The sequence below is a fragment of the Perognathus longimembris genome, chromosome 21, assembly GCF_023159225.1.
Source record: "Perognathus longimembris pacificus isolate PPM17 chromosome 21, ASM2315922v1, whole genome shotgun sequence".
NCBI classification, from domain to species: domain Eukaryota; kingdom Metazoa; phylum Chordata; class Mammalia; order Rodentia; family Heteromyidae; genus Perognathus; species Perognathus longimembris.
In genome coordinates, this window is record NC_063181.1 from 4,884,421 (window position 1) to 4,906,325 (window position 21,905).

A 21,905-nucleotide genomic window follows, 5' to 3' on the forward strand; every position below is an offset into this window, starting at 1 on the left:
GCCACTTGAGCCACAGTGCCACCTCTGGCTGTTTTCTGTATATGTGGTGCTGGGGAATCGAACCCAGGGCTTCATGTATACGAGGCGAGCGCTCTACCACTAGGTCGTATTCCCAGCCCCAAGTTCACAGATTTTTTAAAAAGTTATTTTTATTTTTATTATCTTTATGTCATTGTATGAAGGGGTTACCGTTCAGTAAATCAGCTTTTAAGTACAATGTATCTTGATCAACATCACTCCTTTCATTGTTTCCCCCTGTCTCTCCCAACCCATCTTCTCCCCTCCATGTTTTTTTTTTAAATATATATATATATTTTTTATAATCAAACTGAACTACAGAGAGGTTACAGTTTCATACATTAGGCATTGGATACATTTCTTGTACTGTTTGGGTAGTGGTGTTTACAACTAATTGATCACAACCAGTTACAGATTTCTTTGTCCCCTCCGTTTTTCTAGTTTCATAGCATCTGCATTGAATATTATGACTCCAATAATTTGGGGAGGGGCAATATGAAAGTAGAGCCACATTCTTATTCCTACAGGAAACAGATAATTTAACTCAATTGTTCATATATCTGAAAGTAGAGAAATAACAAACCCACACCTAATCCCATATATATTCCTACTCAAGAAACTTCCTTGAATTTCATCTCAGGGAATGGGAACAATCATGTTTTCCTGTGTGGCTCAATCTTTTTTTTTTTTTTTTTTTTTTATGAACAGAGGTGTTACAGTTACATAAGTCATGTAATGAGTACATTTCTTTTGAACAGTGTCACCCCCTCCCACATTTTCTCCCAGCCTTTCCCTTTCCAACCCCCTTTCCCCCAGATTGTATAGTTCATTCCTAACATGGTGTCTAATGGGTACCACTGCTGAATTGGCTCCCCTTTTGTCTCACTGTTTCTGTGCTTCCCCTTCTCCTTCCCAAATCAGAAAAATTTACATAAGGACAAAGGGTACAGAAATCAAAGAAAGGGACAAAAGCGGGGGCGGGGCAAAGAAAAAGACAAAAACCTTAAACAGTATAATAAAAAACCTCTTGTTTCCATTTCTTGGGGTTTATTTTTTTTTATTTTTGAACTTTTTTTTTTTTTTGCCAGTCCTGGGCCTTGGACTCAGGGCCTGAGCACTGTCCCTGGCTTCTTTTTGCTCAAGGCTAGCACTCTGCCACTTGAGTCACAGCGCCACTTCTGGCCGTTTTCTATATATGTGGTGCTGGGGAATCGAACCCCGGGCTTCATGTATGCGAGTAAACACTCTTGCCACTAGGCCATATTCCCAGCCCCTTGGGGTTTATTTTGATAAGCATCATTTTATATGATCATATGCACATAACTATAGGTGGCTCAACCCTTTCATCAATTACTACTTTCTCAACAAATAGAAAACACGGTTATGTTATTGGATAGTAATGCATTCACTGAGACTTATTTGTTTAGAAACAATAGCAGATGGACTCATCTAACACTCTGGAAACTCATGACTTCCATTTATATCACTATATGGTGTAAATAATCTCAAAAGTGTATCTCAAAAATATATAAAACTCTACGGAGGGCTGGGAATATGGTCTAGTGGCAAGAATGCTTGACTCGTATACACGAAGCCCTGTGTTCAATTCCCCAGAACCACATATATAGAAAAGGCCAGAAGTGGTTCTGTGGCTCAAGTGGCAGAGTGCTAGCCTTGAGCAAAGAGAAGCAAGAGACAGTGCTCAGGCCCTGAGTCCAAGGCCCAGGACTGGCAAAAAAAAAAAAAATCTATGGAATCTATATAATATTAATTAACCATCATAGGTTAGCAGTGAAAAAATTCATGAAATTCACTACTGAAATAGGTTCATTTCTAGTGTCATAGATTTTTTGGTTTTGGTTAAAAATACAAAAGCTTATGTATTCTTAGATTTTTATTAATTTTTTAAGTAGTTACACAGTGGAGTTGTCATTCAACAAAGCAGTTTATGAATACAATGCATCTTGGTCAGTGTTACCCTTTTCAACATTGTCATTCATCCCTCCAACCTCCCTTTCCTAGAAGTTTAGAAATTTGAAAAATAGAAAGTATTGATCTCTAATACTGAATCAGATAAGCCTATTAAGTAAGCTATATCATATGTAAAACTTTGAAATATGGAGAATATATTATACTTAGTACCATTAGCACTTGAGAAAAATCAGCAGAAATACTAAAATTTACCAAGGACAGATTTTATTTGGGGGAGTTAGTTATTTTGTTTTCTCCAATAACTAGTATTGGAAAATTGACAGCAGAGGATGGGATAATTGTTGCTCATGGCTGACCTCTTCTCTCTACAGAACGTTTGTAAATGGGTCTTCTATCTCCAGTCCAACCCAGCTGCACCATGGAGACAGGATACTGTGGGGAAACAACCATTTCTTCAGGTATGACTTTGCTCGTGGCCCTTTGTGGGGAAATAGCATTGAAAATTATGCTCTGAAATAGAAAGGCTCATTATACATGTAAACTTAATTCCATAATGTTACAGACATTGTTTTGTGTGTGTTTATGTATGTATGTATATAAAATATATCTGCTGTGTGTTTATATGATTTTTTTTACTATATTTATCTGGACCCTGAGTATATAGAAACAGTACATTGACAAAAAATACAGTTTATTTGAATTTTTTTCTATTTCCCAGTGGAAGTTGGTTGTTTTGGTATAAGAACACATTATTTCTGACAAATAGTTTTAGTTTCTTATCCGTAAGATCAGGTTGATATTTCCCTCAGGAATACTTTGAGCAGTAAAGCATACTTGCCAGAGATAGTGCAACGGTCAGACCTCTTATTTCCCTGACAGAGGAAGAAATCTGAAGGAATGTGGTGGCTGATGTTGTAAAGCCTTTCAGAAATGTCAGGGCAGCAGCAATCTGCCTGTTGTTCCATGGTCTACAGATGGCTGTGCTGCTCCAGCTGTAGAAGCAGCATTCATCTTATTGGTAGAAGAAGAGAAGACTGAAGCCTTCTGATTGTAGTTGCCCCTAGCAGTCCTCCACGTTGCTAGAATTTGTCTGGTAGCTTCAAGGAGCTGAGAACAGGCTGCATACACTGGGTCCCAAGCAGGGTTGTGTTGGTGGATAAGCTGGCTGGGTTCCTCAAGGCTGAAGTCCTGCTCTCCCTGTCTGTGGCCAGCATGCTTCAGCCTGACGCTTTGCATCGCTGATGGAGTCCCCTGCCTGGGGGCCACTTGATACTTTCCTTTCCAAAAAAAAGGGTGAATGGGTTAAAAAAAAATTGGAAAATATTTTTTCCTTCCCAAAATGACAGTATAAATTGCTCAACTTGATCTTCGAAATTTTCATAGTTTGGGCCAAGTTGCTCTTTCCAGCTCTCTCATTGAGCTCATTCTGTACAACTTTGTGTGTCTTGCTGTTTTACTCATAATGTCTCCAGAGACTGCGGGCCTTCTGTTTTCACGTCTTTCCCACTTTCCTCTGCCCGATTCGCTGGTGAGTCCGTGGGGCTCATCTCGGACAGTTTCCCACGGTCATAGCTTTCTTTACTCCTTCACTCTGAAGCGGAAGTCAGCTTCTCTAAGTTACCTACCTTGTAAGGTCACAAGGTCTCTGTCTCACTGTTGTAATAGTTGCACAAGGTGAATGTGTTCTTTCTGCTACTAGAATATAAAGTTCCTGAATGTAGCAGTTGCCTTGTACTTACCTGGGATATATTGCTGGCATCAAAAAGTTGCAGCATTTGTGGAATGGACTGAATAAGTGCCTGTCTTGATTTTTAAAAATTACTCTTTTTCCCCCTCCACATCAAGACTCAATTTGCCTAAAAAGAAAAAGAAAGAACGAGAGGGTGAGGAGCAAGATGCCACCCTGAAAAATGATAACAGCTTTGAGCAACTGGATGTGGACGGGGACTCCTCCAGCGAGGTGTCCAGTGAGATCAACTTCAACTTCGAGTATGCACAGATGGAGGTGACCATGAAGGCCCTGGGCAATAATGGTGAGCAGGTCTGCGGCAGGGTAGACTCTCCCGAAATGGAGAGTGCTACAGTGTTTTCCACCAGACCTCTTAAGTGTTCACAAGGAAGAGAGTCTCTACATTGCTGATTATAGAACTCCATTCTTTGTCTTTATATTCTTCGTATTTATAAAAAAAAAACTTGCTTTCTCTTTTTCTTTGATATATGGTTAGATATATTATGATACATAGTAAGCCTTGTTTGCATTGGTAGAAGTTTGAAGATGTGAATCTTGACTGCCCCCAGCTTATTATTATTGAAACGTATTTCCATGTCTTAGGTGATACATAGAACTTAGGATAGACTTACCTTTTCTATGTGGGTGATTGATATCGAATATCTAATTGAGAATAGATTACTGTAGTATAGATTAATGTAGTACACTACATTAACCACAGCTACACGTTGTCTCAAGTGGCTTGTGGTAGTGGTAATTAGACAACAATACTGTGGTACAGAACAATTGACGTATACTGAACTTTCTTTGTATACACGTGTGTAGATCCAATGCAGTCAGTATTGAACAGCCTTGAACAGCAGCATGAAGAAGAGAAGCGGTCTGCGCTGGAGCGCCAGAGGCTTATGTACGAGCATGAGCTGGAGCAGCTCCGGAGAAGGCTGTCCCCTGAGAAGCAGAACTGCCGCAGCATGGACAGGCTCTCATTCCACTCGCCCAGTGCCCAGCAGCGCTTGAGGCAGTGGGCCGAGGAGAGGTAGGTGGCACGGGCAGTGGGGGTCATGCTCCCACCTGCAACCCCTAGGGCAAGGTTCCCAATGCAATGCAACACTTAGATGTTACCTGTGAAACCATTACATTTCAAGAGTGGTACAGCCAAGAACTGCTGTTGTGGTTTTGATCTGGGAGTCACCAGTACATCTGGCTTTCTGTAGACTGTCCATATGGACTAATTAGCAGCACCCTGAAGTACTTACTGTGTTCCTTGATTACAGGCTGTAGGTCACTATCATCTGCCACTGCAGTCAGGCATTTTCCTTATCGACTGGAGACTGATAGAGACCTAGACTTTCTGAGTCTCCACTCCAGGCTTGCTGAGTCAAAGTCTTGAGTTTATGAAGATCCCTATGATGCATATACAGCCAGGCTTTGGAAGTATTTCCTCTGCCTGTGGCAAGCTTGTTACACAAGGTGCTCTGGTACTTGTCATGTTACCCAGAAACAGGTGTGTGCATTGGCCAGTGTCGGTCACAGCCTCTCTGTGTGCAGAAGACCATCCTAAGCTTGGCCCACACTTTGGCATTAGCACGTCAAATTACTCTTGACACTGTGCTTTTCATGTTATCTCCCCATCTCCACCCTTCTTTTTATTATTGTTATCGTTATTATCACTATTTATTTACAGAGAAGCAACACTGAGTAACAGCCTGATGAGGCTGAGGGAACAAATTGTGAAGGCCAATCTGTTGGTGAGGGAAGCTAGTTACATTGCTGAGGAGCTGGATAAAAGAACGGAATATAAAGTCACCCTCCAGATCCCAGCCTCCAGCCTGGACGCCAACAGGAAGGTGAGGTGCCCCCTGCCCTCCCACAGGACAGGGACATCCTTGATGGGGCAGTGTCAGGCTTCGCCTGTCTGATTGGAGCCCTCCCCAGTGGCTCCTCTCTAGCTCCTTTCCCTTGAGTGTTAGTTAGATTTGGCTGGCTATGACTATGACAAAATAATTGTTTACAGAGAGCTTAAGCAGGAAGAGTTCTGTCAGGTCACAGTGTCAGAAGTTTCAATCCATAGACCTTGGTAAGAAATTCACATGCAATTACTATTCTAAAGGCAACCACTAGCTCTATCTAGTAATCTGCCATTATAATAAATTCTAACTTATATTTGGAAGCTGATCTCATACATTATTCCCAGTGGGTAAATTGTACACTTCTCATAGTTTGTTGTTTTGGGAATTTTATAGTGCCTATCTTAAAAATTTATTCCTTTAAGCACTGACATATTATCCATTCAAAAAATTGAAGACTAGGCCTGTGAATTTGGCTTAGTGGTAGAGAGCTTGCCGAGCATGCATGAAGCCCTGGGTTCCATTCTTCAGGACCACATACACAGAAAAAGCCAGAAGTGGTGCTGGTGGCTCAAGTGGTAGAGTGCTAGCCTTGAGCACAGAAAGGCTCAAGGACAGTGCCCAGGCCCTGAGTTCAAGCCTCAGGACTGGTAAAAAAAAAAAAAAAAATTGAAGATTCACTTTTGAAAGTAGAGATAGTCATTTCAACAGATATCCCTTGCCTTTCCTAATGCATGACTCTTTCAACCCACTGACATTCTGTGGCCGTATGATGATGTGAATAAAGCATTTTTATTTCTCATTAGTCTCATGCGTTTTAAATTTAAGTTATATTCAAGTACAATCCAAGTATAAATTTAGATGGAAAGCTAAGTTTTCTTGAAATCTGAAGTTTTGATTACAGTTGTGTAGAAGACATGGTAAAGGCTTTCAGAGCTGTGGGCTGTGTTGTGGCCATCCCATCTCTAAAATGAGCCCTGACAGGCTGCTGCTGCTCCTGGCACCTCGGATGGGCGGCAGGGATTTCATTGCACTTGTCTGCTGTCTTTGCAGCGAGGCTCTCTTCTCAGTGAACCTGCAATCCAGGTGAGAAGAAAAGGAAAAGGAAAACAAATCTGGTCTTTGGAAAAACTGGAAAACCGGCTCTTGGACATGAGAGACCTTTATCAGGACTGGAAGGAATGCGAAGAGGACTCCCCTGTAAGTTCCTGAAGACAAGTGGCTTAGCTGGTAGTCATAGACTTTGCTGAGTGAACCTGCTTGTTTATTCATTTTCCCACAGTTTTCCTATTTCTACTGTAGTCTAAATTGCTTAATAGTTTAGTTTAATAATCTTTTCTTGTGTATTTTTTGGTCAGTGGTTGGTCATAGGGCTTGAACTTAAGGGCCTGAGGACTGTCCCCCAGCCTCTTTGTGCTCAAGGCTAGCACTTTATCACAGTGAGCCATAGCTACACTTCCAGTTTTCTGGTGGTTAACTGGAGATGAGTCTCACCAACTTTCTTGCCCTGGCTGGCTTTGAACTGTGATCCTTGATTCTCAGCCTCCTGAACAGATAGAATTACAGGCATGAGCCATTGGTGCCTTGCTTGATATCTTCTTTTTTCCTCTCTTCACCTCTCTTCCCTGGATCTATAGCACAAATCCCTTTCTGCTGCCTGTTGATGAGTATTCATTTTCTGCTGCTGCTCCGGAACTCTCTTTAGCCCCGAACCAAGCTCTGTCATCTCCCTTTTCATTTCTCTGTAGACGGAACCTTGCAAAGAATAAACCTACAACACATATTCATGCTTTTTGAAAACTTATTTTTGTGCACATTTATTTTTGGACAATGTCATCCCTTCATGTTTTCTAATTTGATATTTCCATCTTTGTGGACGTGTTGGTCCTAAAGCAGGTGTCATCACCTGGCTGTGTTTGGTACTTGGCTTCTCGGTTGGGTAGGTTTTCCACCAGGTCAGACATATACTTGTACATGTGTAAATTAACAATATATTCACGTATTTTTAATACTGCTGACCATCTCTTCATGTGAACTCTTTACTTCCTTAACTTTTTGTTTTGTAAGAATGGCCTTTATTGTTAGACTGCATTTTTGCTGAAGTTCTTGAAATTTTCTTCTGTCTTCTATTTCATTCTAGAAATAAAACAGCAGCAAAAATAAATACAAAGAAGCCAACTGCTTTCCCCTCAGGGGTCACTTGTGATTTGAACAAGTATGTTCAGTGATTGGGCTTCTTCCCTGAAAACAGTAAAAGAGGTTTAGTACACTCAGTTTCTTTTTCTAGTCGATCAATGTATGTTATTTCTCTCTCTCTCTCTCTCTCTCTCTCTCTCTCTCTCTCTCTCTCTCTCTCTCTCTCTCTCTCTCTCTCTCTCTCTCTCTCCCATCTTTTATGGGGCTTGAACTCAGGGCCTGGGTGCTGTTCCCAAGCTCTTTTGCTGAAGGCTAGTACTCTACCACTTTGAGCCATAGCACTACTTCCAGATTTTGAGTGGTTTACTGGAGATAAGTGTCTCATGGACTTTTCTGCCTGGGCTGGCTTCAAGCAATCTCTGATAGCCTTCTGAGTAGATAGGAATATAGGCGTGAGCCACAGGTACCCAGCTGTTTTCCTATTTTTGTGGCAAGGTTTTTATACAAAAGAGAAGAAATGAAGAAACTAATGACCTGTTTATTGGGGTTTCCCTGTCTTGGGTGAAGGACATTAACCACCATTGTGTGTGTGTGCAAATACAGTGCTGTACTTGAACAAGAACTTATTTCACTGAAAAAAAAAGAGTTAAGATAGAGTGGTGAATGTTTATAATCACTTACAAATTAGAATGCTTCAAAAAAGTAGGTTGGGAGCTGGGGATATGGCCTAGTGGCAAGAGTGCTTGCCTTGTATACATGAAGCTCTCGGTTCGATTCCCCAGCACCACATATACAGAAAACGGCCAGAAGTGGCGCTGTGGCTCAAGTGGCCAAGTGCTAGCCTTGAGCAAAAAGAAGCCAGGGACAGTGCTTAGGCCCCGAGTCCAAGGCCCAGGACTGGCCAAAAAACAAAACAAAACAAAACAAAACAAAAGTAGGTTGGATGCACTCATTTTGTGTGATTAAAATTTTTTTATGTTCCAAATATCTTTTAGGTAATCCGGTCCTACTTGAAGCGTGCTGACCCGTTCTATGATGAGCAGGAGAACCACAGTCTCATCGGGGTGGCCAACGTCTTCCTAGAATCCCTTTTCTACGATGTGAAGCTACAGTATGCTGTTCCGATCGTCAACCAGAAGGGAGAGGTTGGCTTCCTCTGTGCCTCACTTCCTGCAGGGAGAAGGAGTGGGTGATGGGCTCTGGTGCGGCTCTTTAATCACACCAACAGTACATGCGTGTAGGAGTGCCTTGTTTCCACGGGGCTCAGTACTTTGAGGACAGAACAACTATTGGAAACTAGCCTTCGGAATCCTCACATACTGATAATAGGAGAGCTTGTTTCTGACTTGGTGGAGAGGTCCTCACAGGGGAAGGGCCCAGGTCCTGAAGCCAGCATGTGCTTTGCTTATCGTTGCAGGTGGCTGGCCGGCTGCATGTGGAGGTGATGCGGCTCAGTGGTGCCATTGCTGAGAGGATTGCAGGAGGGGACGACGCCTCAGAGGTGGGCTTGGAGAAGGAGGCCCAGGAGAACAGGCTGGTTTGCATGGTAAGTTCCCGTGGGGCTGTTCCTGAGGACTGTGGGTATTCAGGTAATGGATCTTCTGTAAAAAAGTTGAAGGGACCAGTCTCCAAATACATCTTTTGGCACTTAGTGTTTCAAGGTTCTGCATTTCCCTACTTTCTCAGTGAGACTTGGGACAGGTTTCCTCTTTTTTTCCTGGGCCTTTCGGTTCTGGCATCTAGCCTGAGTTTGTCTGCACTGTTGTGTGGAGAATCCCAGGTTTCCCACCAATTCCTCCTCTCACAGGACTTCTGAGTCTAGTTAAAGATGGGGGGTCTACCCCCTCCTGGGCCTGCCAGCCACTAATGTGGTTACTCTGTAGCTTCTCTCCTTTCTGCACCCAGCTCACCCCCTTCTGCGGTCCTGTTCTGTCTCATCTTTCATGTGGGCTGTTTAAGACACATATTGAGTGCTCCTGATCCAACCTGTATCAGATACGAGCATGCCAAGGTGAGTAGAGCTAGGTTCTTGCTTTCCAGGGGCTAGGGCCCCATGCACCTGGTGGAGGGCTAAGGGGCACACACCTGTGAACAGAGTGGGGCGAGCCAAGCAGTCTGACAGAGCAGGAGCCCTGTCCTGGCACACAGAGGAGAGATGGGAGAGATTCTGGGAAGATGAGACTCGGCCTGAGCCTGCAGGTGCCCTTCCTGCTGGATAGGTGGTGCGCTGTTAGATTCCGGGACTCCCGTCACAGTCAGCATGGGTAGAGCTCCTTCCCTCCTCATCAGCTGAGAAGAAGTGCTCTGTCTGCTCTGTCCCAGACACTCCTTATGGGCTGGGCCAGCACTGCCGTTAGAACCCTTGCAGGAATTTGTTAAGGAGAGGTTTTTGATGACAAGAAATCTGCAAGGGGAGATCCCTGTTAAAGGGAAACCATTAGGTAGTAAGCGAAGGCAGGGCACTGGTGCATGTCTTGAATTCTAGCTACTTAGAAGGCCTTTAGTTAGAGCTCAGTTGGGGCAAAAAGCATTCATTAGACCCATCTCAATAAGTTGGACATAGGGGTGTACCTCTGTCATTTCAGCTTGTAGGAAGTATAAATAGGAGGACTGTGGTCTAGAATGGTCTGGTTATAAATTCAAGACCACATATGAAAAGTAAGTAAAGCAAAAAGGGCAACGGGTATGGCTCAGCAATAGAGACCCTGCCTTGTGATCACAAGGTTCTGAGTTCAAGCCCTGGTAATGCCTTCTTTCCCTCAGTAAAGGGTAGTGAAGGAAGTCTAGATTCAAGTCTTTTTCATTTTTGTGCTGGGGCCTGAACTCAGGGCCTCTCTTTCACACGTGGCTTTTTCTGCTCCAGCTGTTACTCTACCGCTTGATCTTCTGGTTTCAGTTTATACATTTCCTGTTCCATACCCAGATTCAGCCATTCTCCAAGGAACCTCCCATCCTTTTAGTGGAAAGTGCTTTAAAGAGACTGTGTTCTATTGTGTAATAGACTGTTATGTAAGAAGGACAAGGACAAGCACACTTCCTGACAATAAAGTACTGATAGGAAGACCTCACAGCCTGGAAAGAATCATGCCATCATTGTCCGTGAGAATCACTAGGATGGATGTTTCCATAATTATAGCGAGTACACACATTGATATTTAAAATGACATTAAGTAAAATTGGCATGTTTCAAAGCCCCAGACAACAAACGCGTTTGCTGTCATCCTTTTACTCTTCTGTGGGGAGCAATTGCAGATTGTAGTCTGTGCTACTGACACCTTGTGGTCATTTTAATACTTGCATACACACGAGCACATGCAGGGATCTCCAAACTGGTGTAGAGTGTAGGTATCTACATATTCCTCATTCCTAATACTCTTCATTCCTAGCAATATAATTCCTCAGAAGTTGCTTGTAGAGGAAGGTCAACATATTTAACTTTATTAATTTCAACTTTAAAACTCAGATTCTTTTTTTGTCGGTTGTGGGGCTTGAACTCTGGGCCTGGGCGCTGTCCCTGAACTCTTCAGCTCAAGGCTGGTGCTCTACCACTTGAGTCACAGTGCCACTTCTGGGTTTTTTTTTTTTTTTGGTGGCTAATTGGAGATAAGACTCTCACAGACTTTCCTGCCCAGGTTGGCTTTGAACTGTGTGATCCTCAGATCTCAGCCTCCTATGTAGCTAGGATTATAGGTCTGAGCCATTGGCACCCAGCCCAGATTAATTCTTATAGGAAAAAAATCATCCCCAGATGGAATTCAGTGGCAAAGAAGTGAGCATGGACCACATGTACTCAGTGCCTGGACCTGCTCTCATCCCTTCAGGGTGAGGTTGGTCTCACCGAGTATGGTAATGTTCCTCTCCTCCTAGGAAAAAGCTAAGCCTGAGATAAATGACAAATTTAAGTGATGACAGAGCTTCTGGTTAGCTCTAACTCCACAATCTTCCCACTCCATCTTAGAGAGTTATAATAAGCATTAAAACACTTAATGCAAAAATGATCTAAAGTGTTCCATGAGAAATCAGTTGCAGAATATTTAGTACTCAGTTTGATGTCTAATTTGTCTTTAAGAGCTTGCTCGTGGATTTTTGTGTTGGTGTTACAGCTTCTTTGACATCACAAGGGAAAGTGATTTAGAATGTAGTTCCTATTTGTTGCCAGTTCACTGGGTGCCTGGTGTAGAGAAACTGCTTGGCGTAATTTTCTGTGTCCTTAGCAATAGAAGTGTAAGGGTTCTTTTGTAGTTGCCGAAGTATGTGAACTCGGGCCACGTATTCAACTTTATTTTCCATTACATTTATTTATTAGCTGTGGAGTGAATCGTGCATCGTGGTTCAGCAAAGAATTTATGATTATTACTCGGGTCTATGAAAATTGACGAAATCAGTCACAACTTCATAATTTAAGTTAATTAGCTTTAGGATTTCGGGCCTTTCTGCGTAGGTGGGGGGGTTGTAGACTATCGCCGCTTCCCATAGGAGCTCAGCTGCATGTCGCTGCCGGAAGGAGCGTGGGGAGTGTTTGTCTGCTGTCAGATCTGTGCAGGCAGTCACATTTGTCCTGGGGCCCTGGCTGTGGCTAGGCAGGTGTCGAGCCACCTTCACAGACACACGCAGCAGTCCTGTTCTCTAGAACAGGCTTCCTTCGAGTGCCTGCCTCCCCTACACCTGCCTGGGAGGCACTGGGTGCTAAACTTCACCATCTTCACTTCCCTGTTCTTTGCCCTACATCTTCAGATAACACATTCTGAAAGTTCTCAAGAAAAAAGCATATCATCATCCTTAATAACATGTCTAATTGAGAAACTTGTTCTTTTTATTTTAATATCAAATAAATATCTCGTTCTTCACTGTTAGTTGTTTTATTGGCACATACTTTGATTTTGTTCATTTGTTATAGTTAATAGGTTTGTTCTTGCCATATCACATATCCATAGTCTGCCAGATGCCTGCTACCAAATGGTGTTGCTATAGGAGAACTTTTTCCTTTTGAATCCATTACTGTGTTCTAAGAAACTAGAATTTAGATGTTCATCAGCTCTGGTTGCCCCGTCGAGCCTCTCACTAGGTACGGCAGTCACGGTTATCATTTCTTACATGGCGACACAGTCCTGGAGAGGATGGGATGGGACCAGAGTAGGCCAGCAGTTACATGTTACATTCATCTACCAAGAGACACAATCAGAGCAGGAAGCCACACCTTGGACTCCCAGTACTCCTTGGACTCTGCAGTTAAACACAAATGGAGCCTTCTTTTCTTTTCAGGTGAAAATCCTGCAAGCCACAGGGTTGCCGCAGCACCTGTCCCACTTTGTGTTTTGCAAATACGACTTCTGGGATCAGCAGGAGCCAGTGATGGTTGCCCCCGAAGTGGATACCTCCTCTTCTCCCATCAGCAAGGAGCCTCAGTGCATGGTTGTTTTTGACCATTGCAGCGTGAGTTTGCTTACTAACTCTGACTCATGTGTAAACAAAACTAAAAGGGGACCTTATTTTTCTGGATAATTTTATTTATTTCTCAGATGGAGTAGAAGGGTGAGAGTATCAATGCATTTAATGTATCCAAGACCAAAAGTTCAAAGCTGGCTTAAAAAAAGAAAAGTATGTATGAACATCTGTGTGTGCTCTTCTCCACGTGGCATCCATGTTTGGTATGAGGTTGCTGGAGAAACTGTTGTAAGAAAAGGTTAAGAAAGCAGTGTCATAGTGAAAATGAAGCTAACAGACAAGAGAGCACCTTATTGATTGAGGATGTTTTACCCGCCATTTTATTCTTCCTTTAAGTCCTTACTTGGGATACTGGATTGTAGGACGTTTTCCAACTAAAGAAACCATTCACACAGGTCTTTTTGCCCAAATTAGTCACTTTGCACTTAGGTTAGTTACCAGCAGAGCCTGACCCTAGCAGGTTCCAGAATCTTTTGTGCTACCATGATATACTTGATCTATCTCTTCTTTTTCAAGAGTAAGGTTGTTTCCTAACCTGTGTAAAACATACATGTATCTTAAGTGCATCAAAGATAGAGAAGGTAGAAGAGGTGCTATTCAAGATGGGAAATTCTGTGACTTAATTTTTTAAAAAATTTTTTGGCCAGTCCTGGAGCTTGGACTCAGGGTCCGAGCACTGTCTCTGGCTTCTTTTTGCTCAAGGCTAGGACTCTGCCACTTGAGCCATAGTGCCACTTCTGGCCATTTTCTATATATGTGGTGCTGGGGAACTGAACCCAGGGCTTCATGTATACGAGGCAAGCACTCTTACCACTAGGTCATATTCCCAGCCCCTCTGTGACTTTATTTTATAAGCTGTTTTAGGGTGAAATCTTAATTGCAAAATACTCTCTTATGAGGATGGACTGGTTGGGAGTAGTTCTTAAATTTAGTGATTTTTTTTGGTCACTAATGCTCATCATTTCCAGTCTCATTAGTAGAGATTGTTAACTTAATAAAAACTAGAGAAAGTGGGGAGGGGGGAATGAGGAGAATGAGGGAGGAGGTAACAAACAGTATAAGAAATGTATCCAATGCCTAACGTATGAAAGTGTAACCTCTCTGTACCTCAGTTTGACAATAAAAACTTAACAACAACAAAAAAACAACTAGAGAAAAAAAACATTTTTTTGCAGTATACTACTACCTTATTACATATCAAGACAAGATAGACAATTGTTGCAATGCTTATTAGTACTGTTACTTTAAAAAGTAGCTCTAGAACATTGCTATGAAAATAGAATACAGTGCTGGCCATACATACCAGACTTCAGAAGTGAAGTTTTAAAAATTTAGGGTTACAGTTGTTTTTAAAGGCGAGAACCTTAGTCTGTCTGAGTACCCATTATCAGTGTTAGATGACAATTCTGTTCTGTAATGAAGGCATTTTGTTTTCTGTTTCTTTCCGCTCCCATATGATTAAACCCATAATTTAGAGTTAGAGGACTGACTAAAATAGGCTTAAGTGAGTGTAAGATTACCAGCAAGTCTTTGCTGTTGTATTTCAGGAGTTTTCTGTGAACATCACTGAAGACTTCCTTGAGCATCTTTCTGAAGGAGCATTGGCGATTGAAGTCTATGGTCATAAAATGACTGATCCCCGGAAAAACCCAGCTCTGTGGGATTTGGGAATCATTCAAGCAAAAACACGGAGTCTCCGGGACAGGTGAACATTAGATTTCCATCAAGTTCTATTTACAATTTTTAAAAGTTACTAGAGATGAATACTGCCATTTATAAAGGCAAATGTCGTTTCTGGAGCACTGTCAAGCTCCAGTACCCCACAGCAGAACTGCCCTAGGGAAATGAACTTTGACGAGTGCTAGAAGAAAGTGTGTAGCTATTTAAGAAGAAACAATACAACACTGGTATGTGACTCGGATGTTAAAGCACTTGCAAGCACAAGGCCCTGCCTGTGTTCAGTCCCCAGTACTGTGAAAAAAGAAACAGTGAAATGAACCTTTTGAGAATAGTGGCTTATTTCTAACTAACTGGCCATAGAACTGGATGGGGCTCTCTGGTAGTACTTGTGTTTGTGTCTCTAGCACACATCCTTGGAGAAGCATCACTGATGGGAGCAGGTGGGCTTACTTGTTGACTTGGAAGAGTTAAGAGGGAATGACAGAAATAGAAGATGTTTTTTCTTTCATCTAATTATAGATGAGGCCAGATTTTCTCTTTTTGCATCTAAAAGTTTTAGCAAATCCTAAATTAGAAAGCAAGCCTTTTTTTTTCTTGATTCCTACTGACCTGAGAAAAGATACTTATCACATCACTGACGCATGTGGCACTGTTTTTATCTATGAGAAGATAATCCTGGAACTTGCTTTGTTGTACATCTGATCAGAATGTTCCTGTTATCGAACAACCATGCTAAAATAGATTTGTCATTATATTTTCTGAAGAGAATAGAGGCATGATGGACTGGAGGTGTAGCTCAGGAGTAGAGCGAGACTGCAGGTTCTGGTCTCAGTTTTTCCCCACAAAAAATAATAACAAAAAGACAGAAAGTTGGTTTGTCATTGTATTTGTGAGTATGTGCTTTCATGTTTCTAATTGACTACTGACCATTCCATTCCTTTACTCTGTTTAGAGGTTGTGAAACTGGCTAAGTCTCACACATAGGATCGTAAGCTACCTGTAATAACAGAAATGTATGATCTCCTAAGAACTGCAACCATTTCCTAGGTGGAGTGAAGTCACCAGGAAGCTGGAATTCTGGGTTCAGATCTTGGAGCAGAATGAGAATGGTGAATACTGTCCTGTAGAAGTGACTTCTGCAAAGGATGTCCCAACAGGAGGGATTTTTCAGCTCCGGCAGGTAACAAGATTGCAAATATTTGTATAACATTCATTGGCATCAGAAGGCTTAATACTAGATTCTTTTTTTCTTTTTCATGTTGGTACAGGGGCTTGGTTTTAGTCAGGGCCTTATGCTCTGGTTTGTTTTTTTATTCATGGCTGATGGTCTACTACTTGAACCACACCTTCACTTCTGGCTTTCTTCTGGTTAATTTTGTCTTCCTGGGCTGGCTTTAAATTTCAATTCTCAGATTTCAGACTCCTGAGCAGGTAGGATTTTAGGTACGAATCACTGGTGCCTGGCTAAATATCAACTTTTTCTTAAAAGAATTGTTGATGTGGCTGGGAATATGGCCTAGTGGCAGAGTACTTGCCTCGTGTACACGAAGCCCTGGGTTTTATTTCTCAGCCCCACATATATACAAAAAGCCAGAAGAGGCGCTGTTGCTCAAGTGGCAGAGTGCTAGCCTTAAGCAAAAAGAAGCCAAGGACAATGCTCAGGCCCTGGTTCAAGCCTCAGAACTGCCCCCCCCCCCCAAAAAAAAAAGAAATGTTGATAATAGAACCTAGCCTGGTCAAGTCCCTATTCTCACATGAAATTGTCTTCTTCATTTTTGTACTTTCTTTTATTGTCATGACTCTTGTCACTTATGATCATTTTAAAACAGCTTCTGTGTCCATCTGGACAGGAAAGTCTCTGAGACTCTTATCTCCAGTTACCAAAAAAGCTGGAAGTGGAGCTGTGGCTCAAGTGGTAGAACATTAGCCTTGAGAACAAAAGCTTAGGAACAGTGTCTAGGCCCTGAGTTCTAGCCCCATCAGTGGTTGTGCGCACACATGTGCGTGCATGAGCACGTACGCGCGCGCACACACACACAATGTTGCTTTCTAAATATACAGAGGCACACAGGATTCATTCTGAAAACATTCTTCAGCAGGACCAGTTTCTTCTGATCAATTTATTTGGTATTTCTAAAACTGTTTATATTCTTAGATAAGGGCCATGAGTCCATTGATCCTTATTTCTCTTCTTTTTTGTCAGTCATGGGCTTGAACTCAGGACCTGGGCACTGTCCCTGAGCTTCTTTTGCTCAAGGCTAGCACTCTACCACTTGAGCCACAGTGCCACTTCTGGCTTTTTCTGTGTATGTGGTACTTAGGAATGGAACCCAGGGCTTCATGCATGCTAGGCAAGCACTCTACCACTAAGCCACATTCCCAGCCTATCATGTATTTTTCTGCACCAATACTTTAATGACTATAAAGTAAGTATTCTATATGCACGTCTCAGTTTGTTTAAAGTTAGCAACAGTATACATTCACTTTGTATCTAATTTTTTTGCTTTTCTTCATATTTAAAAAATAGGTTTGCATGATTATTAAAAAATATCCCTAGAAAGCAGAATTACTGAAACAAAGGATGCATTTATTTGTTTGTTTGTTTGCTAGTAGTGGGGTTTGAATTCAGGGCCTAGATGCTGTCCCTGAAGCCTCTTTGTGCTCAAGGCTATCACTCTACTGCTTGAGCCATAGTACCACTTCTGGCCTTTTCTGAGAAGTTTATTGGAGATAAGAGTCTCATGGACTTTTCTGCCCAGGCTGGCTTCAAACTCTTATCCTCAGATCTCAGCCTCCTGAGTAGCAATGATTACAGGGCATGAGCTCCCAGTGCCTGGCTGATAACTCATATTTTTAAGTCAGAGAAAGCACATACCAGTTTACATTTGTGTTCCCCTTTTCAGAAATTGCCCTTTCCAAATATAATTTCTAGTTTAGCAAGTGAAAATGAAATTTTATCACGTTTAATTTGTATTTATTAGATTATTGAACTACTAAACTCTCTTAGAATGATTTAAGGTTTCTTAGAGTAAATATATAAACCTTATTTCATTCTGTTTGGTTTTGTGTGTGTGTGTGTGTGTTGTTTTTTTTTTTTTTTGGCCAGTCCTGGGCCTTGGACTCAGGGCCTGAGCACTGTCCCTGGCTTCTTTTTGCTCAAGGCTAGCACTCTGCCACTTGAGCCACAGCGCCACTTCTGGCTGTTTTCTATATATGTGGTGCTGGGGAATCAAATCCAGGGCTTCATGTATATGAGGCAAGCACTTTACCACTAGGCCATATTCCCAGCCCTCATTCTGTCTGTTTTTACTTGTGTAAAAGAGAAATTTTCCTGGCCTGTTTCAAATTTTCATTTTTGTATTTAACATTTATAAGAGGTGAATTAGTGTCTCCAAAGTCAGATGCTTTCTCAACATCAGCCTGTAGAGGGCTCCCTAAACCAGAACTTTGGAAATCCAGAAACCAATTTTGAGACTCAAAATTATCTGTAACCTAGGGGCAGTCCCGGCGAGTTCAAGTTGAAGTGAAGTCTGTGCAGGAGTCTGGGACGTTGCCGCTCATGGAAGAGTGCATATTGTCGGTTGGGATTGGGTGTGTGAAAGTTAGACCACTCCGATCCCCTAGGATTCATGAGACTTTCCACGTAAGTTTGTGTGTGTGTGTGTGTGTGTGTGTGTGTGTGTGCGCGCACGCGCATTGAAAAATAAAACTAGACTGAATCTTTTGTAGCTGATCAGAACATGACTTTCAGTGAACTTTACAGTTCAACAGAGCCTCTTTATTTTCTTCCAACATCTTCTTCAGGGCATTGCGTTTTTGTGGGATCTGCACCATACTGTGATCCCCGGCTTTGCCCTGGTACGTGGAGAGTTAACACCTCCCAGTCTTTCAGACTCTATCATGTCTAATAGTGATTAACCTCCCCTTCACTGCCCCCCTCCCAGACACCTCCCACTGGCTTGTGAAGACTCTTTGCCAGCAGGTGTTTGATTTTCCCCGGTGAGTGGGACTGAAAGCCCAGCAGGGAAAGCATTGTACTGGTTCTCAAAAAGGTCAGAGGAGTGCTCTTCACTTCCCCTCAGAAGCTGGAGGTCTTACCAACTTCCTGACAACTAGGAGGCTGAGGGTGGGACGGGCCAGGACATAGTGGTAATTGAATTAGAAGACACAAACTGAGGGAAAATTCAGATTGAGTAGTGGAGCGTAGCTTGATTCTTGGACAAATGATTACTTTGATTCTACTTACATGTGTTTTCTTTTAGGAAGAAGAAGAGGATATGGACAGTTATCAGGTAATTGAACACCTGTTAGTTCATCAAACCAGCTTGATTGAAATGCTTAATTACATCCACGTTCTTACTGTACTGTTACTTAATACTTAATTTTGATTCAAATACTGCTTTTTTTCCTAAACTAAAATAGATTCGGGAACAATGAGTATTGTGTCACAGACCTTAGGAGAAAGCCTGTTAGGAAGAGTTGGCTCCTTAAAAAGCTACGTCTGCTTGAACACTGTCTCCCTGAGCTGGGCCAGCCACCCTGTCTCCCCAGAGTGAGGTCAGGCCAAAGAGTTTCACATAGGTGAAGCCAGGTCTCCCTCAGTGCTACGTCCTGGAGTCTTAGAGGGGCCGTGTAGTGCCTCCCCCTTTCTTTCCCTCTCCTAATTTGCCAGAGTTTGTTGATATCTGTGAAGTTTCATCTTGTTAGTCATCATTTAGGACTGCCCAAGCTCTTTGGAGCCTGATTATGTCATCCAGTGTAGTCACTCTCCTGGCTTTGCATCATTCTAATTTGATAGAAATGTCTGCTTTCCTATAAGTCACTGATAAAAACCTTGTATCAGATGGGTTAAACGTAGAGTTCTATGGCACAACAATAGAGACGTCTTTTAAGCTGACATTATTCCATTAATCGCTGCCCTTTGGATGTGATATTTTAGTCCTCTGTGATTTCCCTCAAAGTAGATGCATTGCACGTTGCTCCATCTTGTCCACAAGAATGTCACAGGCTATTTGGTTAAGTGCCCTGGTGAAATCCAGACACGGCATCTGCAGCATTCCACTGACCTGCTCCGTCTCCTAATCTCATCACAAAGGAAATGAGGTCAGATTGGAGTGCTTGCAGGTGTTGACTAGTGGTGGTGTTAGTCTCTCAATAACAGCCGTCTCTTCCCTTATCCCCAACCCCTAAAATACACAAAAATGAGGGAGAGAAGTCTTCATATCTTTGCTTTCAGGAGCCTAGAGAGACCTGGGGAAGGCTGTGGTTATAAAATCTGAAGGATTCTTCTGGTGATTACGAGATACATAGATCTGAAGGTTTTCTTTGAATACAATTTGTTTGTTCTGTCCAGCAAAGAGACCTTGTAGGAGATCTTTGTTGCTAGTCCTTGGATTTTTACCCCTTGAGCTATTCAAAATAAAACATGTTCTGTATACCAGAGCATGCTGCTTGAATTGCTAGTAGAGTTGTCTGGTGGCACAAATAAATTACTGCATAATACGTTCATTTTCAAATCTTGTTTTGAAGTAAAGTAAGACAGAGTATCAGTCTCTGATACTGATTACTGTCTGGAGATTATATTGAGTGATTTTTCCATATTCCCTTTCAGGATCGGGATTTAGAGAGGCTGCGTAGAAAATGGCTCAATGCACTAACAAAACGTCAGGAGTATTTGGACCAACAACTGCAAAAGCTTGTCAGTAAACATGGTAGGAAGAGCAAACAGTATTCCCCTCTCTCCACCCCATTTCTAGCTCCCTGAGTCGAGATGTCAGCCGTGGGATGGCAAGAGCTTAGGCTTGTTTCTCTTGGCTTATTGTGTCACATCCTTCCAGAAAACATGTACAGTTGTAACGATGTCTTGGTACACCCCCATCCCACTCAAAGAAAGATGTGCAAAGCACACAACACCCCTCAAAGGTAATTAGAAGAGGTGCTGACGTCTGCTCTGCAGTGTCCAGAGCTCTGGTGCATCACACACACTGCCGTAGGAAAAGGCCCCCAGTGCTGGTGGCATGGCTCAGCTGCCCATGGCTCAGACTGTGTTCTTCACCACCCCTAGTGTCCAGTGGCAGTGGGGTGACTGTAATGGAGGCAGAGCCAGTGCTTGTTCAGAAGGGATGTGGGAACAGCATGTGCCACGTCTAGATCTGATCCTTCTTCCTGATGTTCCAGATAAAACGGAGGATGATGCCGACCGAGAGGCGCAGCTCCTGGAGATGCGGTTGACTCTCACCGAGGAGAGGAACGCTGTGATGGTCCCCTCCGCTGGCAGTGGTATCCCAGGGGCACCAGCAGAATGGTAGGGCCCTTCACCATGCCCTGTGGGGCTGGTTGTGTGTGATTCAGTCAGTTGAAGATAGGTGTTTGTGAGGGCAGAGTTGTTTGAAGGAAACCGTTACAATATTTTCATGAGCTGAATAACTATGGCCTAAAACTTTTATTAATAATGTTATTAGCCCAAGTAATTAGGATTTCTGAGAACTTAAATCAATATTTAGTACCAGTGCACTTAGCATTAAAAAATAGTTAATATGTTAATTTCTTGGATCATTCATTCCATTCAAAGATGTTCAGTCAAGAAAATTGAATCGCTACCAGTTTTTGGTTTGGGGGCTAGCTGAATTGGTGCCATCAGCAAGTGTTCTCTGCTACTTGATAGAAATTAAAAATAGTAAGCTAAGCCACCCGGAGCCCCTAAGTATGTCATTTAATAAGAAAGTTTAAATGGGGCTTTCCTGAGAGCAGGTAAGTGGGCATGTGAAACTGAGTTTCAGTGTGGGAGCGTCTGAAGCGGTTCTTACAGTTAAGTCTTTCACATTAACTGGTAGTGAAGCCAGGGCCTGGCGCCTTGGTGCCTGGACTGTAGTGTCCCTGAGAGTCCCAGAGCGTGTGCTGCTCGGGGTGGCTGGGCTGGAGGTGACTTTCATCCTTCGTGTTTCAGGACCCCGGTGCCTGGGATGGAGACCCACATTCCTGTTATATTCCTTGACCTAAATGGTGAGTTAGAAGGATTTTTCTGAAGGCTTGCCCCGACAGACTAGGGACGTCATTAAATTGAGCCTCTAATCCAGGGTGTTTCGAGACAACCTGTCACCCTAAGGTTAGCACCTCAC

The 21,905-nt window shown here is 42.6% G+C and overlaps 1 protein-coding gene across 2 annotated transcripts in view; it reads left to right on the plus strand.

The window, feature by feature from the left end:
• Kif13b (kinesin family member 13B) overlaps positions 1-21,905 on the plus strand; it is a 130,110-nt gene that overhangs the window by 72,396 nt on the left and 35,809 nt on the right. For both annotated transcript variants that reach the window (XM_048330316.1, XM_048330315.1), the window contains exons 15-29: positions 2,322-2,408; positions 3,796-3,983; positions 4,505-4,715; positions 5,364-5,526; positions 6,580-6,726; positions 8,658-8,807; positions 9,080-9,208; positions 12,925-13,095; positions 14,655-14,812; positions 15,835-15,967; positions 18,284-18,430; positions 19,050-19,079; positions 20,399-20,498; positions 20,965-21,091; positions 21,734-21,789. In XM_048330316.1, the coding sequence (XP_048186273.1) occupies positions 2,322-2,408; positions 3,796-3,983; positions 4,505-4,715; positions 5,364-5,526; positions 6,580-6,726; positions 8,658-8,807; positions 9,080-9,208; positions 12,925-13,095; positions 14,655-14,812; positions 15,835-15,967; positions 18,284-18,430; positions 19,050-19,079; positions 20,399-20,498; positions 20,965-21,091; positions 21,734-21,789 (1,997 nt within the window). The remainder of the gene's footprint in view (positions 1-2,321; positions 2,409-3,795; positions 3,984-4,504; positions 4,716-5,363; positions 5,527-6,579; positions 6,727-8,657; positions 8,808-9,079; positions 9,209-12,924; positions 13,096-14,654; positions 14,813-15,834; positions 15,968-18,283; positions 18,431-19,049; positions 19,080-20,398; positions 20,499-20,964; positions 21,092-21,733; positions 21,790-21,905) is intronic.